Raw genomic sequence first — 14,325 nt, 5'->3', positions numbered from 1 at the left:
ACGTCTAGTACAGAAACAAGTAACTAGTAGTGAAGATGAGAGATGTCACAAATACAGAATATAGAAAGAGGATGTTGGGTTAAACCATATAACGTAATATAAATGGCCTGCAGATATACAGATCCACGGTCAATCATCAGATCCTGCTCACTAGACTTTCTGAGATGGGCATCTCTGTTACTGCACTTCAGTGGATCTCATCCTACCTGTCGGGAAGATCCTACCAGGTCTCCAGGGGAGGTAAAGTGTCAGGGCCCCGCCAGCTCTCCACTGGTGTCACAGGGCTCTGTACTTGGACCCCTCCTCTTCTCCCTGTACACCACCTCACTTGGACCGATCATCACCTCCCATGGCTTCTCCTACCACTACTAAACTGACGACATGCAGCTGTACCTGTCGTTCACCCCGACTGATCCGGGATCTCAGCTAGAATCGAGGCCTGCCTCACAGACATCTCCGCCTGGATGACAAAGCACCACCTCCAGCTGAACCTCGCCAAAACAAAACTTCTCATAATCCCGGCCAAACCCTCCATCCCCCACGATCTCTCAATCACCCTGGGATCTGCGACGTTGACCCCTTCATCCTCTGCCAGGAACCTCGGGGTTACCCTCACGGCCCACATTGCTGCAGTCTCCCAGTCGTGTAGATTCACCCTCTACAACGTCCGGAAGACCAGGAGATACTTGGACTACTGCAACTCGTTTTTCGCCCCTCTCCAGAGGATTCAGAAAGCAGCAGCCTGCCTGATCTTTAACCTACCCAGACGCTCCCATGTTACCCCACTCTTCATCTCCCTCCATTGGCTACCCATCACGGCCTGTATCAGATTCAAGACCCTGGTACTGACTTTCCGAGCGGTGAACGGGACTGCACCTGACTACATCCAGTCTCTCGTCGAGCCTTACACCCCCACCCGCCACCTACGGTCTTTTTCTGACAACCGTCTGGTGGTCCCACCGCTCAAGAGCGCCCGCTCCCAACCCAAGCACTTTTCCTGCTTGCTTTCCTCCAGGTACACTCTAGCACTTTTGAGGATCATGTTGTTTAAATGTAATTTGTTTAACGACATGCTCTTCTGGTTCTACCCATTGGCACTGATTTGCTTTTCACAATGTATGCTTCATGTTTTGGCTCCCCGCAATGTTTTTTATGAACTCGTTGTTTATGATCATTGACCTACGCACTTTTTGTAAAGCTCTTCTTGTAAGTCGCTTTGGATAAAAGTGTCTGCTAAATGAATACATGTAAATATAATTGTGTAGTGCCAATGGTGGACAGTTGGGCTGTTAATGGATTCAGTGTCTAACACAAAAAAAGAGACAGAAAACCAATTTGGGTTTATCACATTTTTATCATGTATGGTCATGAGTGGAGAGCGCCAGTAACGCAGCTATACCGAGTTCACATCTTTAAAAAAACTCAAACTTAAAAAAGGAAAAGTTGCACTGAGTGTTACAATACCTTAGAAATTAAGCCATCTAAAAATCAAGTACATTAACAACCATAATCATAATAGCAATCAATCAAAATAATAAATGTTACCATTGAAAGCAGAGACAGAGGGGGAAATGATTGTTCAGTCTGAATTCTATTCCATTCCAGTCAGATGTCAAACATTACCATTTCACCACATCAATAAAAATTATATATTATTTTGCCGACTGGAATTTAACCTCTAACATAACATACAAACTATCTTTTTCCCATATCTTTAGAATGGCAATTATTAATGGCCCAATTCAAACCACGTTTAATGTGACATCAGAAAATGCATAATGAAAGCGCTACCAAAACTGACCACTTGACCAATCAACTTCAAGTCCTTGCAGAAGAATCCTGTAGGAAGATAAAATTCAGACTGTAGAAGACTAATAAAGAGGTAGGGGGGGGGGGGGGGGGTGTAAAAGTGCATCTGACATATTTGCTCTGGGAACTCTAGGCTGCTGAGCTGGATTAAGTATTTAGATGGAGACAGGGTGGAGGATTTGGGTGTGAAAGGGGGTTTGGGTGTGAAGGGGGTTTAGATTTCTATTTGGCGGTCCCCATAGACGCTCTCATCACTGTAGGCGATATAGAGGAAGAAATCTTCTTCGTGGTGCTCCTGGAAAAAAGAAAAGGATAAAAAATTGGTTTGGTATTGAAACAAGGCAAAGAAAAGAGCGTCAACTTATGAACGTCTGCTAAATTAATAAAAATGTAAATGTATAAAACTATAAGTGAGTGAGTCTTACTTGGTATAACAGGCCCATAGTTGCGGAGGTGGGGGGAATTACATTGTTAACAAAGAAAAAGAGGGCATCCTCAGCTCGCAGGTGGATTCGTTTCCGGATGAGGAAGTAAAACTGGCCAACTATATAGAGACAGACAGTATTTTATTGAAATAATAGACTGTGATTTAGTCATTTTTAACTTGAGGAACACTTGTTTTTTGTAATACCTGTCAAGTCGGAGGGAACAAGGTATTTCTTCTTGTCCAGATCTCCTATCCTTGCTTTGGGAGCCTTTTCCACAATTACCTAAGCGTAAAGAAGCAAAAAAGTATATATATATATTTGTATTCAGATTATTCTTCCAACTGCATCTTATTTATTAGTATGAATACTTATTTATTCACTAATCATTTATTCAGCACATACAAACTCATGAGGGGGGCCTGTTAGTACAAATTCTACAAAGACTAAACAAGTAATGTCCCAATTAATTTATACATTACCAAGACCAATGATATCAAAGACAAACTGGTTAAGGATGAAGAAAGGCTAAAAGGAAATATGAATAATGTGCTCTAGTCAAGGCCTTGTGTTTACATTTGACATTATGTATGCTTGGGCTTCTGAATCTATTTCTGTAGCTATGTTGGTTTCAACATAACACGTTTTTGGATTCAGTCAGGATCTATTGCAGGGCGGTGTAAACAATCCATCTAGGCTAAATACATAGGTTAAGTCTAAATGCGTAAACAAACAGATAGCTAAATGGGCTACATGTACTTGACAACACTATTTAAGGCTCAAGTATTTGGAATGTTTCCGCACAGTCGAATCTCTTTTCGAATTATTCCTTTAGTTTAAGACTTTTGGGCCTGCATATGATTTAGGCTACTTCAAGGAAATCGACACGACAGCTTGCTGCTTGGCTAGCTTAGCGACTGTAGTAGCTCAAAACCCGTTTGTTAGTCTACTGTACCTTCTCAGCCATTCCATCCACATTTGCCTAACACTAGATTGTTGAACTCAGTACTTTGTTTGGCACAATTGTTATCCTATCATTCAATGTATTTATCTGATCAGTCTTCTTTTTTTCAAACGCTGTATCAGTTCCTGTTTACAGCTGATAGCTGGGCCTCGGATGCAACTGGCCGCCATGATAATGAAATGCCACTCGTGTTTGCTATCTCAGGTGAGTGAGTGTTTAGTCATAGCTATCGAACATACAATGTAGTTAACAATCAAATTAAAATAATTATTTCCCTTACACCGACAAGACAAGTAAGAATACGATTACACAACGATCCTAGCTAACACTGTTAAGCTACCTAGCTTAGGTAGCTACAATACTGTACAGTAGAGCTACTAGTATTGTCACCAAAAGAGAGCAACTTACAGGGACCCTGTCAGGATACTTCTTCCTAATTTTCTCGCCCTCGGACCGTCTCTTTTCAAATGGATGCTCCTCTTTGTACTGGAACTTCATTGTCAAAGAAATGACAGGCTGTAAGTAGGTTGATATTAGATGTCTGGTCGAGATTTCTCAATTTGTAACACTACAGTACGACACGGCGACGACAACACGACAGTCTTTTGCTAGCTTGTTTGGTGTCTGCGGGCTCTGTTATTTTTCAGTGCGAATGCGGCGGAGGGATACAATAACAACGTCTGACGTACGTAAGATCGCTGCGTTGAATTCACAAAGCATTTGCGCTCCATTCAATAATCGGGATGTGTTAACGTAAACGCCATTATTGTTATTGAATAAAAACTTTTCCATTGTATTTTACAGCTAAATGTTTTTTTTCTCCTCAAGTTAGAAAGTCTTTATGGAACTACTTTATTTTTAACACTTTTTATGCGAAATAATTCCACCAGATAGGTTGTGGTACGGTATGTGTCCTTGTCATATGACCCGTACGCTGCTGCAGTTGAGAGTTCACGTGATGTTAGTTGCAAGAATGTCGTAATATCAGGATAGTTCGACGTGTCATGGGAAATGTTTTCTTGATGTCTAAAATGTAATGTATTCCTAGGCTACTAACAGACAAATCTGAATCCTGTTTTCAAATACACTAGATTATATTCACAGGCAGTGTGCGTGAACGGTTACACAACAGTGGTCATTTGCGATTCATTTCCAGATTTCACCACATGCGTTCTGCTGCATTGCCTGGGTTTCACTCAGTGTTTGAATAACATTGTCATTATCAGCCTTCTATTGCACGCCATCATTTTTTGTTTCACATTGGTAATGTGAAACAAGGTCTGATTTTCGATATAGTTGTCACACCATATTAATATCTTCACATTTGATGATGGGCATTACTGAGTACCATAGAGAGACTGAAAACAGCTGGAGACTGGTAGATACTGACAAGTGTTTTATTAGAAACACAGATCTGGAGACTGACCTGATAAGCTGTTTTGAGCCCTGGACAAGACAGAAATGGTTCAAGTGCCATTTAATAGATGTTGGTCGGACAGTGAAACCAGTAAGGGTAGCAGATCTGAATAACAGATACTCGTTTTGCATCAAATACAAAACCATCCACAAAATGATAAGAAATTAAGTGCAAGTCCTTATCTTTCAAAAGCAGGATGGTATCAATTGGTAGAAAGGGAAAGCAAAATGTTCAGACTAGGTCATAGGATTGTACATCATAGTAGTAATTCAAGGAGGGCAGATTCAAAGCCCAAAGGTCTTGAACGATTATTTCCTTTCAAAACTGTTCCAAGTTCAGTTTCATGTCTTTGTATTATTGTGTACCGTGAGGAGTTTTGGAGGGGAAAAAGATGAGATGGTTGGTTATGGATGAATTTCATTTTATGAAGAAAAAGTCTGACCTGCTTTTGACCTAATTCAGAGATGTTTTGTGTTAGGTATTTAGCCAGCAAATCCTTGTTGCATACAATTAACCAAAGTACAATGTACAAACACACAGGTCCTAAAACAGGCCTGGGATTGAAAATCGATCACACCCTCACTCATATTTTGCTTTAGCTGCTCGTGGCTATGTCAAGTGAGGTTCAGTCTGGTATCAAGTTATCTAATAAGAGATGAGAATAGATTGCAGTCTCCATTGAAGTGCAGTGTCGAGGGTAGTAAACGTAAGGATTAATGATGGAAACTTGTCTTCATTGCTTTGCTGTCCCTTCTCAGGTTTTTCTCTTCACGTCAAAAAGTTTAAAAAGACCCAACGAACACGTGCATACTCCTCGCTCACAGACTCATGGACACGGACGCAGCCCCGGGCGCTCTAGGTCAGGTCAGGAGCTGTAAGGCAGAGACCATCCATTGTGTTTTAAGAAAGAAAAAATAAATTTGAAATCAAGAAGGAGGACAAAGCTTGCTTCCCCTCTTTCCCAGTCATTTCCTGGGGCAGTCCTGTTTTGCTGTCCCACCGCATGCCCCTCTCTCAGGTGTCCCTTCGGAGAGGGACTCACAGAGAGGGAGACAGATGCCCGTGAGGAAGGGGAGGAAGGATAAAAAAAAAAAAAGGGGCAATCGATAAGCCCCTCCCGCATCCTCAAATTCTGAATCCAGCCAATCACCAGAGCCGGTGCTGGTGGAGGTTTCGACTGAGGACGGAGCGGATGTCAGCGGTAAACCTGAACAAGAGCAGAAGAGTGACAAGAGTTAGAAAGGGAAAGAGTGGTGAAGAGGAATAAGTGACGTTATGGAGTAAAAAAGTACTTTTCCCCAGGGGGAAATTGCACTGTTAGACACATTTACAGACTCAATACAAAAAATAAGAGTATGCACTGTCAACATGACCCAATGGACAGATTAAACCATCATCCAAAGAAGCGTCATGCTTTGGTGTGACAGTAACTTGGAGTGGCTTACCTTAGTGCATCGAGCATAGGCAGCAAGTTAAGAAGTGCAGTGTCACTAGGGTCGCTGAACCATGACTTTATGGGTATTGCATTGTCTATAAAACAAGCGAGCAAAAACACAAACACATAAAGACACAGCCAGCAAAAACACACGACTTGTGTGATATTCAGGACGTGAAGTGATCTCTCATGCAACAAGTGATCTAATGTGCCATTCTTTTATGTACAATACAATCTATGTGTTGTTTGGAAGCGAGTGGTAACATTTCGATTACGCCGGCTTCCCGCCTTCTACATAGGCTGGCAGTAGTCTGTTTGAACTAAAGGGTGTAGATTGTTTACACACAAAATGAATGTATAGACATAAGAAAGCTGTTTCACACCCCTCGCTAACTTACACTTGTTTGATTGCAACTGTATGGACTTTAATGTTCTATACCAACCAGGTGTACTGCGTGTGCATGTTTCGGGGGGGTCATCTCACCTGGATGGCTCCGGTAGGCACCAGGTGAGTTATCCAGGATAACAATACTGGCCAGGTCTTCGTGTACGACGGATAAGTCTTTAATGTAACTGCCTAAATCCAGTGTGCAATGCTACAAGAAACGAAGAAAGGTGACTCAGTGTGTTGTTATATTGCAGCATGATTCATCTGAGCAGCAGCAGCAGCCTCCACACCTCAAAGACCCAGACCGACGCACCGCTGTCCATTATCCACAAGGTCACTGGCGCTAATTTAGCTTTTTAACACAAAAGACGAGGAGAACGCTCCGGAACAGCGGTTTCTCCGTAGGGAGAAGGAGGGCCGTCTTACCTGTCTATAGTATCTGCGTTTCAGGATGTTCCTATTGTTGTCTAGTTTGTCTGCCACAGCCGAGCCATATATCTCCATACTGGCAGTAAACACCACCAGCTCGTACCACTGGCTAACCTGGGGGTACCAAGTTTCACAGATGGAGGAACACGGGAGGGTCAACAATACCTTATAGAATTTAGTTGGAAAACCAATTATATTCAGTTTAGTTTATTCTTAGCAAAGAGAATGTATGACTTAACTTATTAACTCATAGGAGCTCTTAGGTTAACTACAAGAGAAGGCAAAGGAATTCGGAAATTACCACTTCTAAAAAGAAGTCGACGTGCGGTCTTTTGTGTACGAAGAATCGGACTGGATGCTTGTCAATGACTACCTGCGAATCATATGGAGAAAAAACGATTTTTAGGAGAGAAATAAATACCTACACATCCTTGTGCCACTGTATGTGTGTGGGGTGTGTGTGTGTGTACCTTGAGGATAAAGTCTGGCGGTGTGCCTGGTCTCACAGTAGGTCTGAGGACCCCATCGTGGTGAGAGTGGATCAACGTCTCGTCCAGATCCAGCACCAGAATCTTCCTCTTCACAGCATCTGGAGAGAATGTGAAGAGTCCACACAAACAAAACGACAGCAACACAACTATTACATTTATCGACCACATAATAATTTCTAAACTGGTCTTGCCAGTCTCATATGGAATCTTGGCCTAGACAAGTCCTCAGCAATCATATCAAAAGCACTTAAGACAATCAAATATTAAAGTATCCTCCTGGTTGTGCAGGATGCAGTCAAACCAGTCTTGATTCCATTCTAGCCTCTAGCATTATAACCTCCCTCGCCACAGGTTCGATCACGTGCTTCAACAAGCTTTAACAACAGAAGACGTGAAATACCGTACAGCTAACAGATTTGGCAACCAGCCAATTGCTGATTAAAAAAACATTATTTTTAATCAAGGGAAAGTCTCTCAGATTAAAGAAGCAATAATATACTTTCCCTTCAAGATGCGAAAAAAAGATTCACCAATTAATCACAAGTTAATTCCAGGCCTTTTAAAATATTTTAACGCGGTCTGTACTGTAACAACAGACCTCTCAACACATGCACTGAAAACACCCACTTATGCCTTTCTATATCCTCCATCATCCATTATCTGGTCTGTCAAAAAGGGATGAATGCACATTAAATATGCAAAAGTCTTCACAGGCTGACAGCTGGAGATGGTTGAGGGTTAAAAGGTTAAAGTAATTTTTCCAGGGGCTGTCTGTGCACACATTTCCTGGCGAAGGGGGTTCAAGGGAGGTGAGACGGAGTGACAGAACGGTACTCACCGAGTCTGTTTCTGGAGATTGGGGACAGGGGTAAAGTGTCGTACCGCACCGTCTGGTACTGGATTATCTGAAAGAGGAAATGACAGGCATTGAAAGGTCAGGTGGAGTGGGTGTCACTTGAGAGTTTATAAGATGAATACAAAGTACAGTAGATAAAACCATACACTTCATGTTACAGGTTGAAAGTTGGACTTCCAAAAAAAGCACATTTCACGGTACCCTGCCATATAGGCTTAGGTGCAATGAGGTCTGACAGGCCCCAACTGAATCCATTCACAGCTCCCTATATGGAATGCATAACTGGGAAAAGTGATGCCTTAGGGAATGGGTATGTCTCTGTAACTTTGGCGACGTCATACTTCACAACTTCTCCAATGTTGCACAGGGGCCGACTTTAAAACAAGCCATTTTTAAACTCCTTCAAAAGAATATGCCATAGGGTGACCTTTCCGTGTTTGCTGTACTGTACACAGGCAACGTTTCCCTCGCAGAGGAGTTCAAAGGGGAGGGTGCTAGTCCAGACTATTGAGATCCAGCCACTGCTCCTAGCTTCCCTTCTTTCCTCTGGGGTACTTGACACTACAGGGTGGACACACTCCTCTGCTGTACTGTCCTCAAGCTCTGTTCTTCCTAAGGGCTATTTATAGGACACCCAGCTGTCTGCCAGTGTCAATGGAATAGGGGCCTAGTGAAAAGAGACACTCGCAGAAGGGTGACTTTGACGTCTCCTGGCCAGGGTTGTTTTGTCCCAACCCTTCCAACAGGGACCCCTCTCTGGCAAGGCAGAGTGGGCCCAGGAAAAAGCAGTTTAGAAATGGCTGCTGGGATGAAAACAAGTGAGGCGGGGGAAGAAACAGGCCTAGGTGTAGTGTGTGCACCTGAGTTCACCTGCTACCCTCCTCTCTCCTCTTCGTCCAGGCTATCAGTTGTGTCCTGGGAGATTATGCATCGTTGTCACGAAGATTATGATGCAACGGGCTTACCATATGTTTACTAGGGGCTGCATAGGTTGGTAAGAACTTGTAGCATATATGATAGTTTCTTGTTCCCATCTAAGACAATTAACGACTGACAGCAGCACTGAAAGCAGCATGTCACATTAGAAAGTGTGGTTACTATATAGTCTACTGTCACATACGGCTGTATTTCTCAATTGGACAACTTATGTCCAATTGAGTCCAACCAAGTCAGCCTGCACTTCTATTGACAAACCTGACATTCCAATGAATAGACCTAGGCCTCAAGGCACCTAAATCATTAGCACTGAACAAGTATTAAGCAATGCTGTAAAACTTTAAACACTTGAGCTAGCTCATGTGCGGGGCAGTGTGTTTTTGTGAGCTGAGGTACTAGTTTATGAGCGTGTGTGAGGGTGAGCTGGATACAGGGCATTCTCTGTGGAATGGTAATCCCTCAAACTTCAGCTTTTTTCTTTAAAAACTTCCCCTTTTACCCCTGCTTACTACAAAATGTACAGAAACCACCACTGACAACATGAGCCCAAATTCAATTTTCGTGTGGAATGGGTGTGTGTAGCCTTACTAAGACATGACATGTTACTAAGATATGTGGTTGTCTTATGCAGAACGTATGATTTGAACAACTACTCAGATGTACAACTATTTAGTTGCCTTCCTGCTCACAACACGTTAAGAAACAGTGCGTTTTCTCCCTGCAGTGCCCTGTAAGGCTTCCCAAAAAGAGTAGGCAACCATGATCCGACAGTCTGATTGTCAGTCAGATCAGTTTTTCCTCTAGGCCATATGGGACACCAAAACTTTCAAGTAATTGACCACGTGGCTACTAGGATGATGGTTGTGTCGTTTTTTTGTTTTGTTTTTACGGACAGATATGATCACCAATAAATTCTCAAGATGAATACAATACAAAGGTGTTGACAAACTGCTAGGTGTCATTCAATGATAATTCTCACCGTACGAAGGTGCTTCCTGAGAATATACAAGATGAAGCCCCATATTCTGGACGATACTCCAAGTAAAGTGCGGATGCCAAGTAGACACTGTCGGGTCTTCAGCATTACGACGACCACTCAAGTATCCAGACTCGGGAACAATACTATGCCGAAATGACAGACTAGTCCTGACAGCCAAATTGGCCAATGTGATTCAAGCCGTTAAATAATGTCAATTGTTTCCTCTTTCGCTTTCCTATCAAAGAATCGAACACATCTAATTTAGTCGAGACGAAGCAAACATGCGAGTGGCTACCTCTGCACGCTTGCTACACAAACTCATAGATAAAAACGCATCGTGGTTGTAAAGTTGACTATTTGTTCAAATTTAAAAAACGAAACACCTAAACGTGGGTATTCCTGCACGACGACTGCTAGTATTACTAGTCGGAGTCCACCACGCAGCTCGCTAGCTGATATGTTGACCACCTTGAACCTTTAAGAAAAATTGGCCAAAACTTTCGTGCTTCCCGGCGTCAAGTCACTAAATGGTCTTCTTCTCTTTGTGTCGTTTCAATTCAGAGCATCTACGGGGAAACACTTAGTCAAACAGTCCACGTTAAAACTCTTTGTAGTTAACAGCAAATCCGGAATAGAACAGCGAGCCGCCATCACCGCCTTTCCGTCACTTCCGCGGCTTCTTGCCTCAACCCGATTCGAACCTGGTGGTTGCGCGCAGCACGCTCCCGTGGAAGGCAAATAAACTAAAGTAGACGAGCACAGCAAATATATATTTAATATTCATTCAAAGTAAAAGGCTACACGAGAGACCAAAAATATTATAATGTACATAGTTGATGAGCAAGTCTCTGATTTAGCGATTCGCTTTACTGCTCTTATCCGCCTCGTTTTATGAGCCGTTCAGTGTGTTCTAAAACTTACAAGTGGTTTCAAGCAAGTTTTCACTCACTCATTGATTTGTAAACACTTTTACTTTGTGCTTTTGTTGGCACACAAGACTGATGCCCTTAGGGGTCTCTGATGACATAGGAAAATTCGGATCATGGCGTTTCAGACGAGATTACAGAAATTGACCACCGCTCAATTCATCGTGTTCATAAAAACATAAATGAAGCATGAACGCAAATGTATCCAGGTCATAAAGACAAGAATGAAACATCCAACGAAATACTCATGACTCAAACTCACTCCAGTGGTTGCTGACAGAAACTGCACAAACATGTGTCTGATTTACAAATTGTGTGAGAATTCCTTTTTATATATATATATATATATATTTTTATGCAACATCCACAAGGAGACAAACAAAACAGTGTTTTATTTGAATAAAGGCTTATTGTGTTCAGCCTTCAGCTGCTCTTCATTTACCAGGAGACAGATCTTATGACAAGCTTTCATTCAGCCAAGGTATACAACCATTTGCATCGACAGCGCATACCAATTTTCTTTGACTCTGTACATCTCTGTTCATCATATCTTAAAGCATTGAGTATAGGCCTACTTGTCAAATGTGTTAAAAAAAAAAATTATAAAGCACTCCAACTGCAGTCTTCTTGCACTATTAGCAACGCTAGCAGTGCTCTTGCATTCTGAATTCATAGACACAAACATTTTATGTAAATGCCATGAGAAAATGTTTCTGCCTAGCCTCTGGTCTGTGATTCAGGGTTCTCCAGAATGTCACATATCCGAGGTCCCATTAGCTGTGTTTAGAAAAGAAACTCCTGCTTTAGTGGGGTTTCCTGGCCTATACATCCAGGTCGTCATCAGGATCCTCCTGGTCAAAGTCATCGTTGGCGTCAGGCTCGTACACGATGCGCCCTGAGCCAGGGCCAGAGTGGAGCAGAGCCGACTTCCTGGGGTAGAGGAGGGGGAATAACAATTAAGACAAAACTTTTACAATTATTACAAATATTTAAGGTACAGTAGGAAGCAACCCATATATATATATATTTATATATAAATGAATCTCACTTGTCTTTACTGAAAACAAAGGGGAGCGACAGTTTTTCTTTAGCTTGGCGCTCCTTCTCAGACAGACGGAGGTTGAAAGTCAAGTTGGCTGTTGGATCTGTCTATGGATGCAACAAAAGAAATCCCCATGGTTAAACTTTCTCATTACGAGTAATGGAATTGCAATGCCTAGACAAAAAACAGCTGTCATACCTCAGTTTCCACTGTGTCCATCTGTTTGGCTCCTGAAGGGTTGGGCTTGCCATGTACTGTGACTGTTAAGTCTTCTTTGATGCTAAAGATCTCCTCCTATAGGCAGACACAACTGATTACATTTACATTTAGTCATTTAGCAGACGCTCTTATCCAGAGCGACTTACAGTAAGTACAAGGACATTCTCCCCAAGGCAAATAGGGTGAAGTGCCTTGCCCAAGGACACAACGTAATTTTTCACGGTAATTTTTCACCGGCAACCTTCTGATTAATAGCCCGACTCTCTAACTGCTCAGCCATCTGACCCCCTATTATCATTGACAATAGTAAATTAATACATGTAAGACCTGTGTGTCAATCAGAAACCCTTACAGCTTGCAAAATCTTTCCAGATTTTGAGCGTCTTGTTATTTTGGCAACAGTCCCCTGATCCCTGGGCCCAGGTGCTACTGTGATGACTGAGGTAGCCAAGTGGCATACACTTCCCACAGTGCCATGCTGGTGCAGGTCTGCATGCAGCAGGCCAATGATAGTTCTCACAGCTCCACCTAAGGACACAAACAGTAAAAATACAGTAAAATTGTTAAAAACGGTAGCGTTCTAATGGCACTGATGTCACAGGCATTGATGTGTAACAAACTTGAATGTGATTGTCTACTACAGCACATAAACAGCAGGTGAATCCTCTTAATCAAGTTAGTGCTGCAGCAGGTGATCTTCAAACCGTCACGAACAAACCTTTCTTAAGTTGATGGAGAGTCTGACAGATGACAGTGGGATTGAGATGCCTCAAAATCCACGTCAAAGAGTCAATGACGAGTGTCAATCCTTTGTTATTGGGTGTTTGCTTAAGACAAGTGCTGATATCGTCTGTGGTAAACTGGTGGATGGTGAAACGTGGGTTTTCGGTCCAGCCGAGGGGGTCAGTATATGCATCATGAAAGTGTACCCTACATTTACAATGACAAACACATCAAAAATTATCAACTGCCCCAATGTATTGTTTTAGTAGTATCAGACTAAATGTCTGTCAAAGTCACCTTTGAATGGATGATCTGTCTAATCCATCTTTGAGTTCCTGCTCACTGACCTCGAAACCCAGCACGTGGACAACTTCCTCCCTAAATATAATGATAATGTTTTATTTTGGATTTGTGCTTTAAGCATGGCATGGTTCTTAACTTCTATATTCGAAATCTACTGACGACAACACATTACCTATTCAGTGCTGCATTAATGTAGCTTTTGAGGAGATGTCGACCAGAGTAATTCACCGAATCTGTAAATTGGAAAAGATAAAATAAACGGTTGTTTCACAAATGACATCAGTTTCAACGCTGTTGCCCACCTTTTAAACGTTGTTTGCAATCTGCCATCAAATCAAAAGAAGAAGAACGGAACAGTGTTGGCGATAACGAAAATATCAAATTGTAATGTAATGCAGTAAGATGCAGACACAAATACATCATGTATTACATGGCTGGCATCGTAAACAACTATGAAGCAAATTGACATGCATAGTGTACCTTTTATAATAATCAATCCTCCTGCCTCGGCTCCTTGTAATGATTCGAGCAACATGATGGATTCTAAAAACATGAGCTCAAAATCTCAAGCTAACTTTACCAATACTGCTGCAACCGCGTGCAGTTTGTTAGTCTCTTCATTTCGGATATGCAACCACAATTGTAAACCATGAAACCCGACAACTCAAAAAGAAACGTTACAATAGTATCCAACAAAGTCCATGTTGGAGTTATGAGTGATCAAAAGGATGGTTTCCATGGAATGCCAAATTCAGATTTTGTGTTTTGTTTTCAAGCTAGCTGGCTAGCACCATATATATATCTATGGCTAGCACTAGCTACTTCTACATTCGGATGCGGAAATTAAAACTACATATCCCATGTAGTTGAATGGCTCTTGACATAGGCAATGTAGTTTATCACGGTGGATCCGAGTAGATAAACGCCCCTGATTAAACTACAATACCCAGAAGAGCTCAAGTTACTGTCATTGCGTTGTGGCA

The 14,325-nt window shown here is 42.1% G+C and overlaps 3 protein-coding genes across 3 annotated transcripts; all 3 read right to left on the bottom strand.

The window, feature by feature from the left end:
- Window positions 1-1,334: 1,334 nt before the first annotated feature.
- On the bottom strand, window positions 1,335-3,864 carry LOC134009634 (gamma-aminobutyric acid receptor-associated protein-like). Its single transcript, XM_062449196.1, has 4 exons — window positions 3,607-3,864; window positions 2,441-2,519; window positions 2,235-2,353; window positions 1,335-2,104 (listed from the first exon to the last, which is right to left on the bottom strand). Exons 1-4 carry the CDS (start codon window positions 3,694-3,696, stop codon window positions 2,024-2,026), a joined length of 369 nt encoding a protein of 122 aa, XP_062305180.1. The 5' UTR covers window positions 3,697-3,864; the 3' UTR covers window positions 1,335-2,023.
- A 710-nt stretch (window positions 3,865-4,574) lies between these two features.
- Window positions 4,575-10,839, bottom strand: LOC134009633 (CTD nuclear envelope phosphatase 1A-like). Its single transcript, XM_062449194.1, has 8 exons — window positions 10,130-10,839; window positions 8,197-8,263; window positions 7,338-7,456; window positions 7,169-7,240; window positions 6,865-6,981; window positions 6,535-6,646; window positions 6,061-6,145; window positions 4,575-5,822 (listed from the first exon to the last, which is right to left on the bottom strand). Exons 1-8 carry the CDS (start codon window positions 10,232-10,234, stop codon window positions 5,762-5,764), a joined length of 738 nt encoding a protein of 245 aa, XP_062305178.1. The 5' UTR covers window positions 10,235-10,839; the 3' UTR covers window positions 4,575-5,761.
- A 558-nt stretch (window positions 10,840-11,397) lies between these two features.
- elp5 (elongator acetyltransferase complex subunit 5) lies at window positions 11,398-14,150 on the bottom strand. The gene is made up of 8 exons (XM_062449241.1): window positions 13,823-14,150; window positions 13,515-13,575; window positions 13,337-13,417; window positions 13,035-13,246; window positions 12,669-12,844; window positions 12,296-12,391; window positions 12,104-12,204; window positions 11,398-11,985 (listed from the first exon to the last, which is right to left on the bottom strand). Exons 1-8 carry the CDS (start codon window positions 13,893-13,895, stop codon window positions 11,877-11,879), a joined length of 909 nt encoding a protein of 302 aa, XP_062305225.1. The 5' UTR covers window positions 13,896-14,150; the 3' UTR covers window positions 11,398-11,876.
- Between the last annotated feature and the right edge of the window lie 175 nt (window positions 14,151-14,325).

Source organism: Osmerus eperlanus, chromosome 23 (assembly GCF_963692335.1).
Source record: "Osmerus eperlanus chromosome 23, fOsmEpe2.1, whole genome shotgun sequence".
NCBI lineage: Eukaryota > Metazoa > Chordata > Actinopteri > Osmeriformes > Osmeridae > Osmerus > Osmerus eperlanus.
The sequence above is the reverse complement of the archived record's forward strand: the minus strand, read 5'-3'. Positions and strand labels throughout refer to the sequence as shown.

Coding starts and splice junctions, on each gene's coding strand:
- LOC134009633 (XM_062449194.1), bottom strand. CDS start 10,234: ATGCTGAAGACCCGACAGTGTCTACTTGGCATCCGCACTTTACTTGGA. Junction 7,457..8,196: donor AATCTCCAGAAACAGACTCG/GTGAGTACCGTT, acceptor CATTCTCTCCAG/ATGCTGTGAAGAGGAAGATT. Junction 6,982..7,168: donor TCGACTTCTTTTTAGAAGTG/GTAATTTCCGAA, acceptor TGGTACCCCCAG/GTTAGCCAGTGGTACGAGCT.
- elp5 (XM_062449241.1), bottom strand. CDS start 13,895: ATGTTTTTAGAATCCATCATGTTGCTCGAATCATTACAAGGAGCCGAG. Junction 13,576..13,822: donor AGGATTGATTATTATAAAAG/GTACACTATGCA, acceptor TCCAATTTACAG/ATTCGGTGAATTACTCTGGT. Junction 12,845..13,034: donor TCTCCATCAACTTAAGAAAG/GTTTGTTCGTGA, acceptor TTGTGTCCTTAG/GTGGAGCTGTGAGAACTATC.
- LOC134009634 (XM_062449196.1), bottom strand. CDS start 3,696: ATGAAGTTCCAGTACAAAGAGGAGCATCCATTTGAAAAGAGACGGTCC. Junction 2,520..3,606: donor AGTATCCTGACAGGGTCCCT/GTAAGTTGCTCT, acceptor CTTTACGCTTAG/GTAATTGTGGAAAAGGCTCC. Junction 2,105..2,234: donor CTATGGGCCTGTTATACCAA/GTAAGACTCACT, acceptor TCTTTTTTCCAG/GAGCACCACGAAGAAGATTT.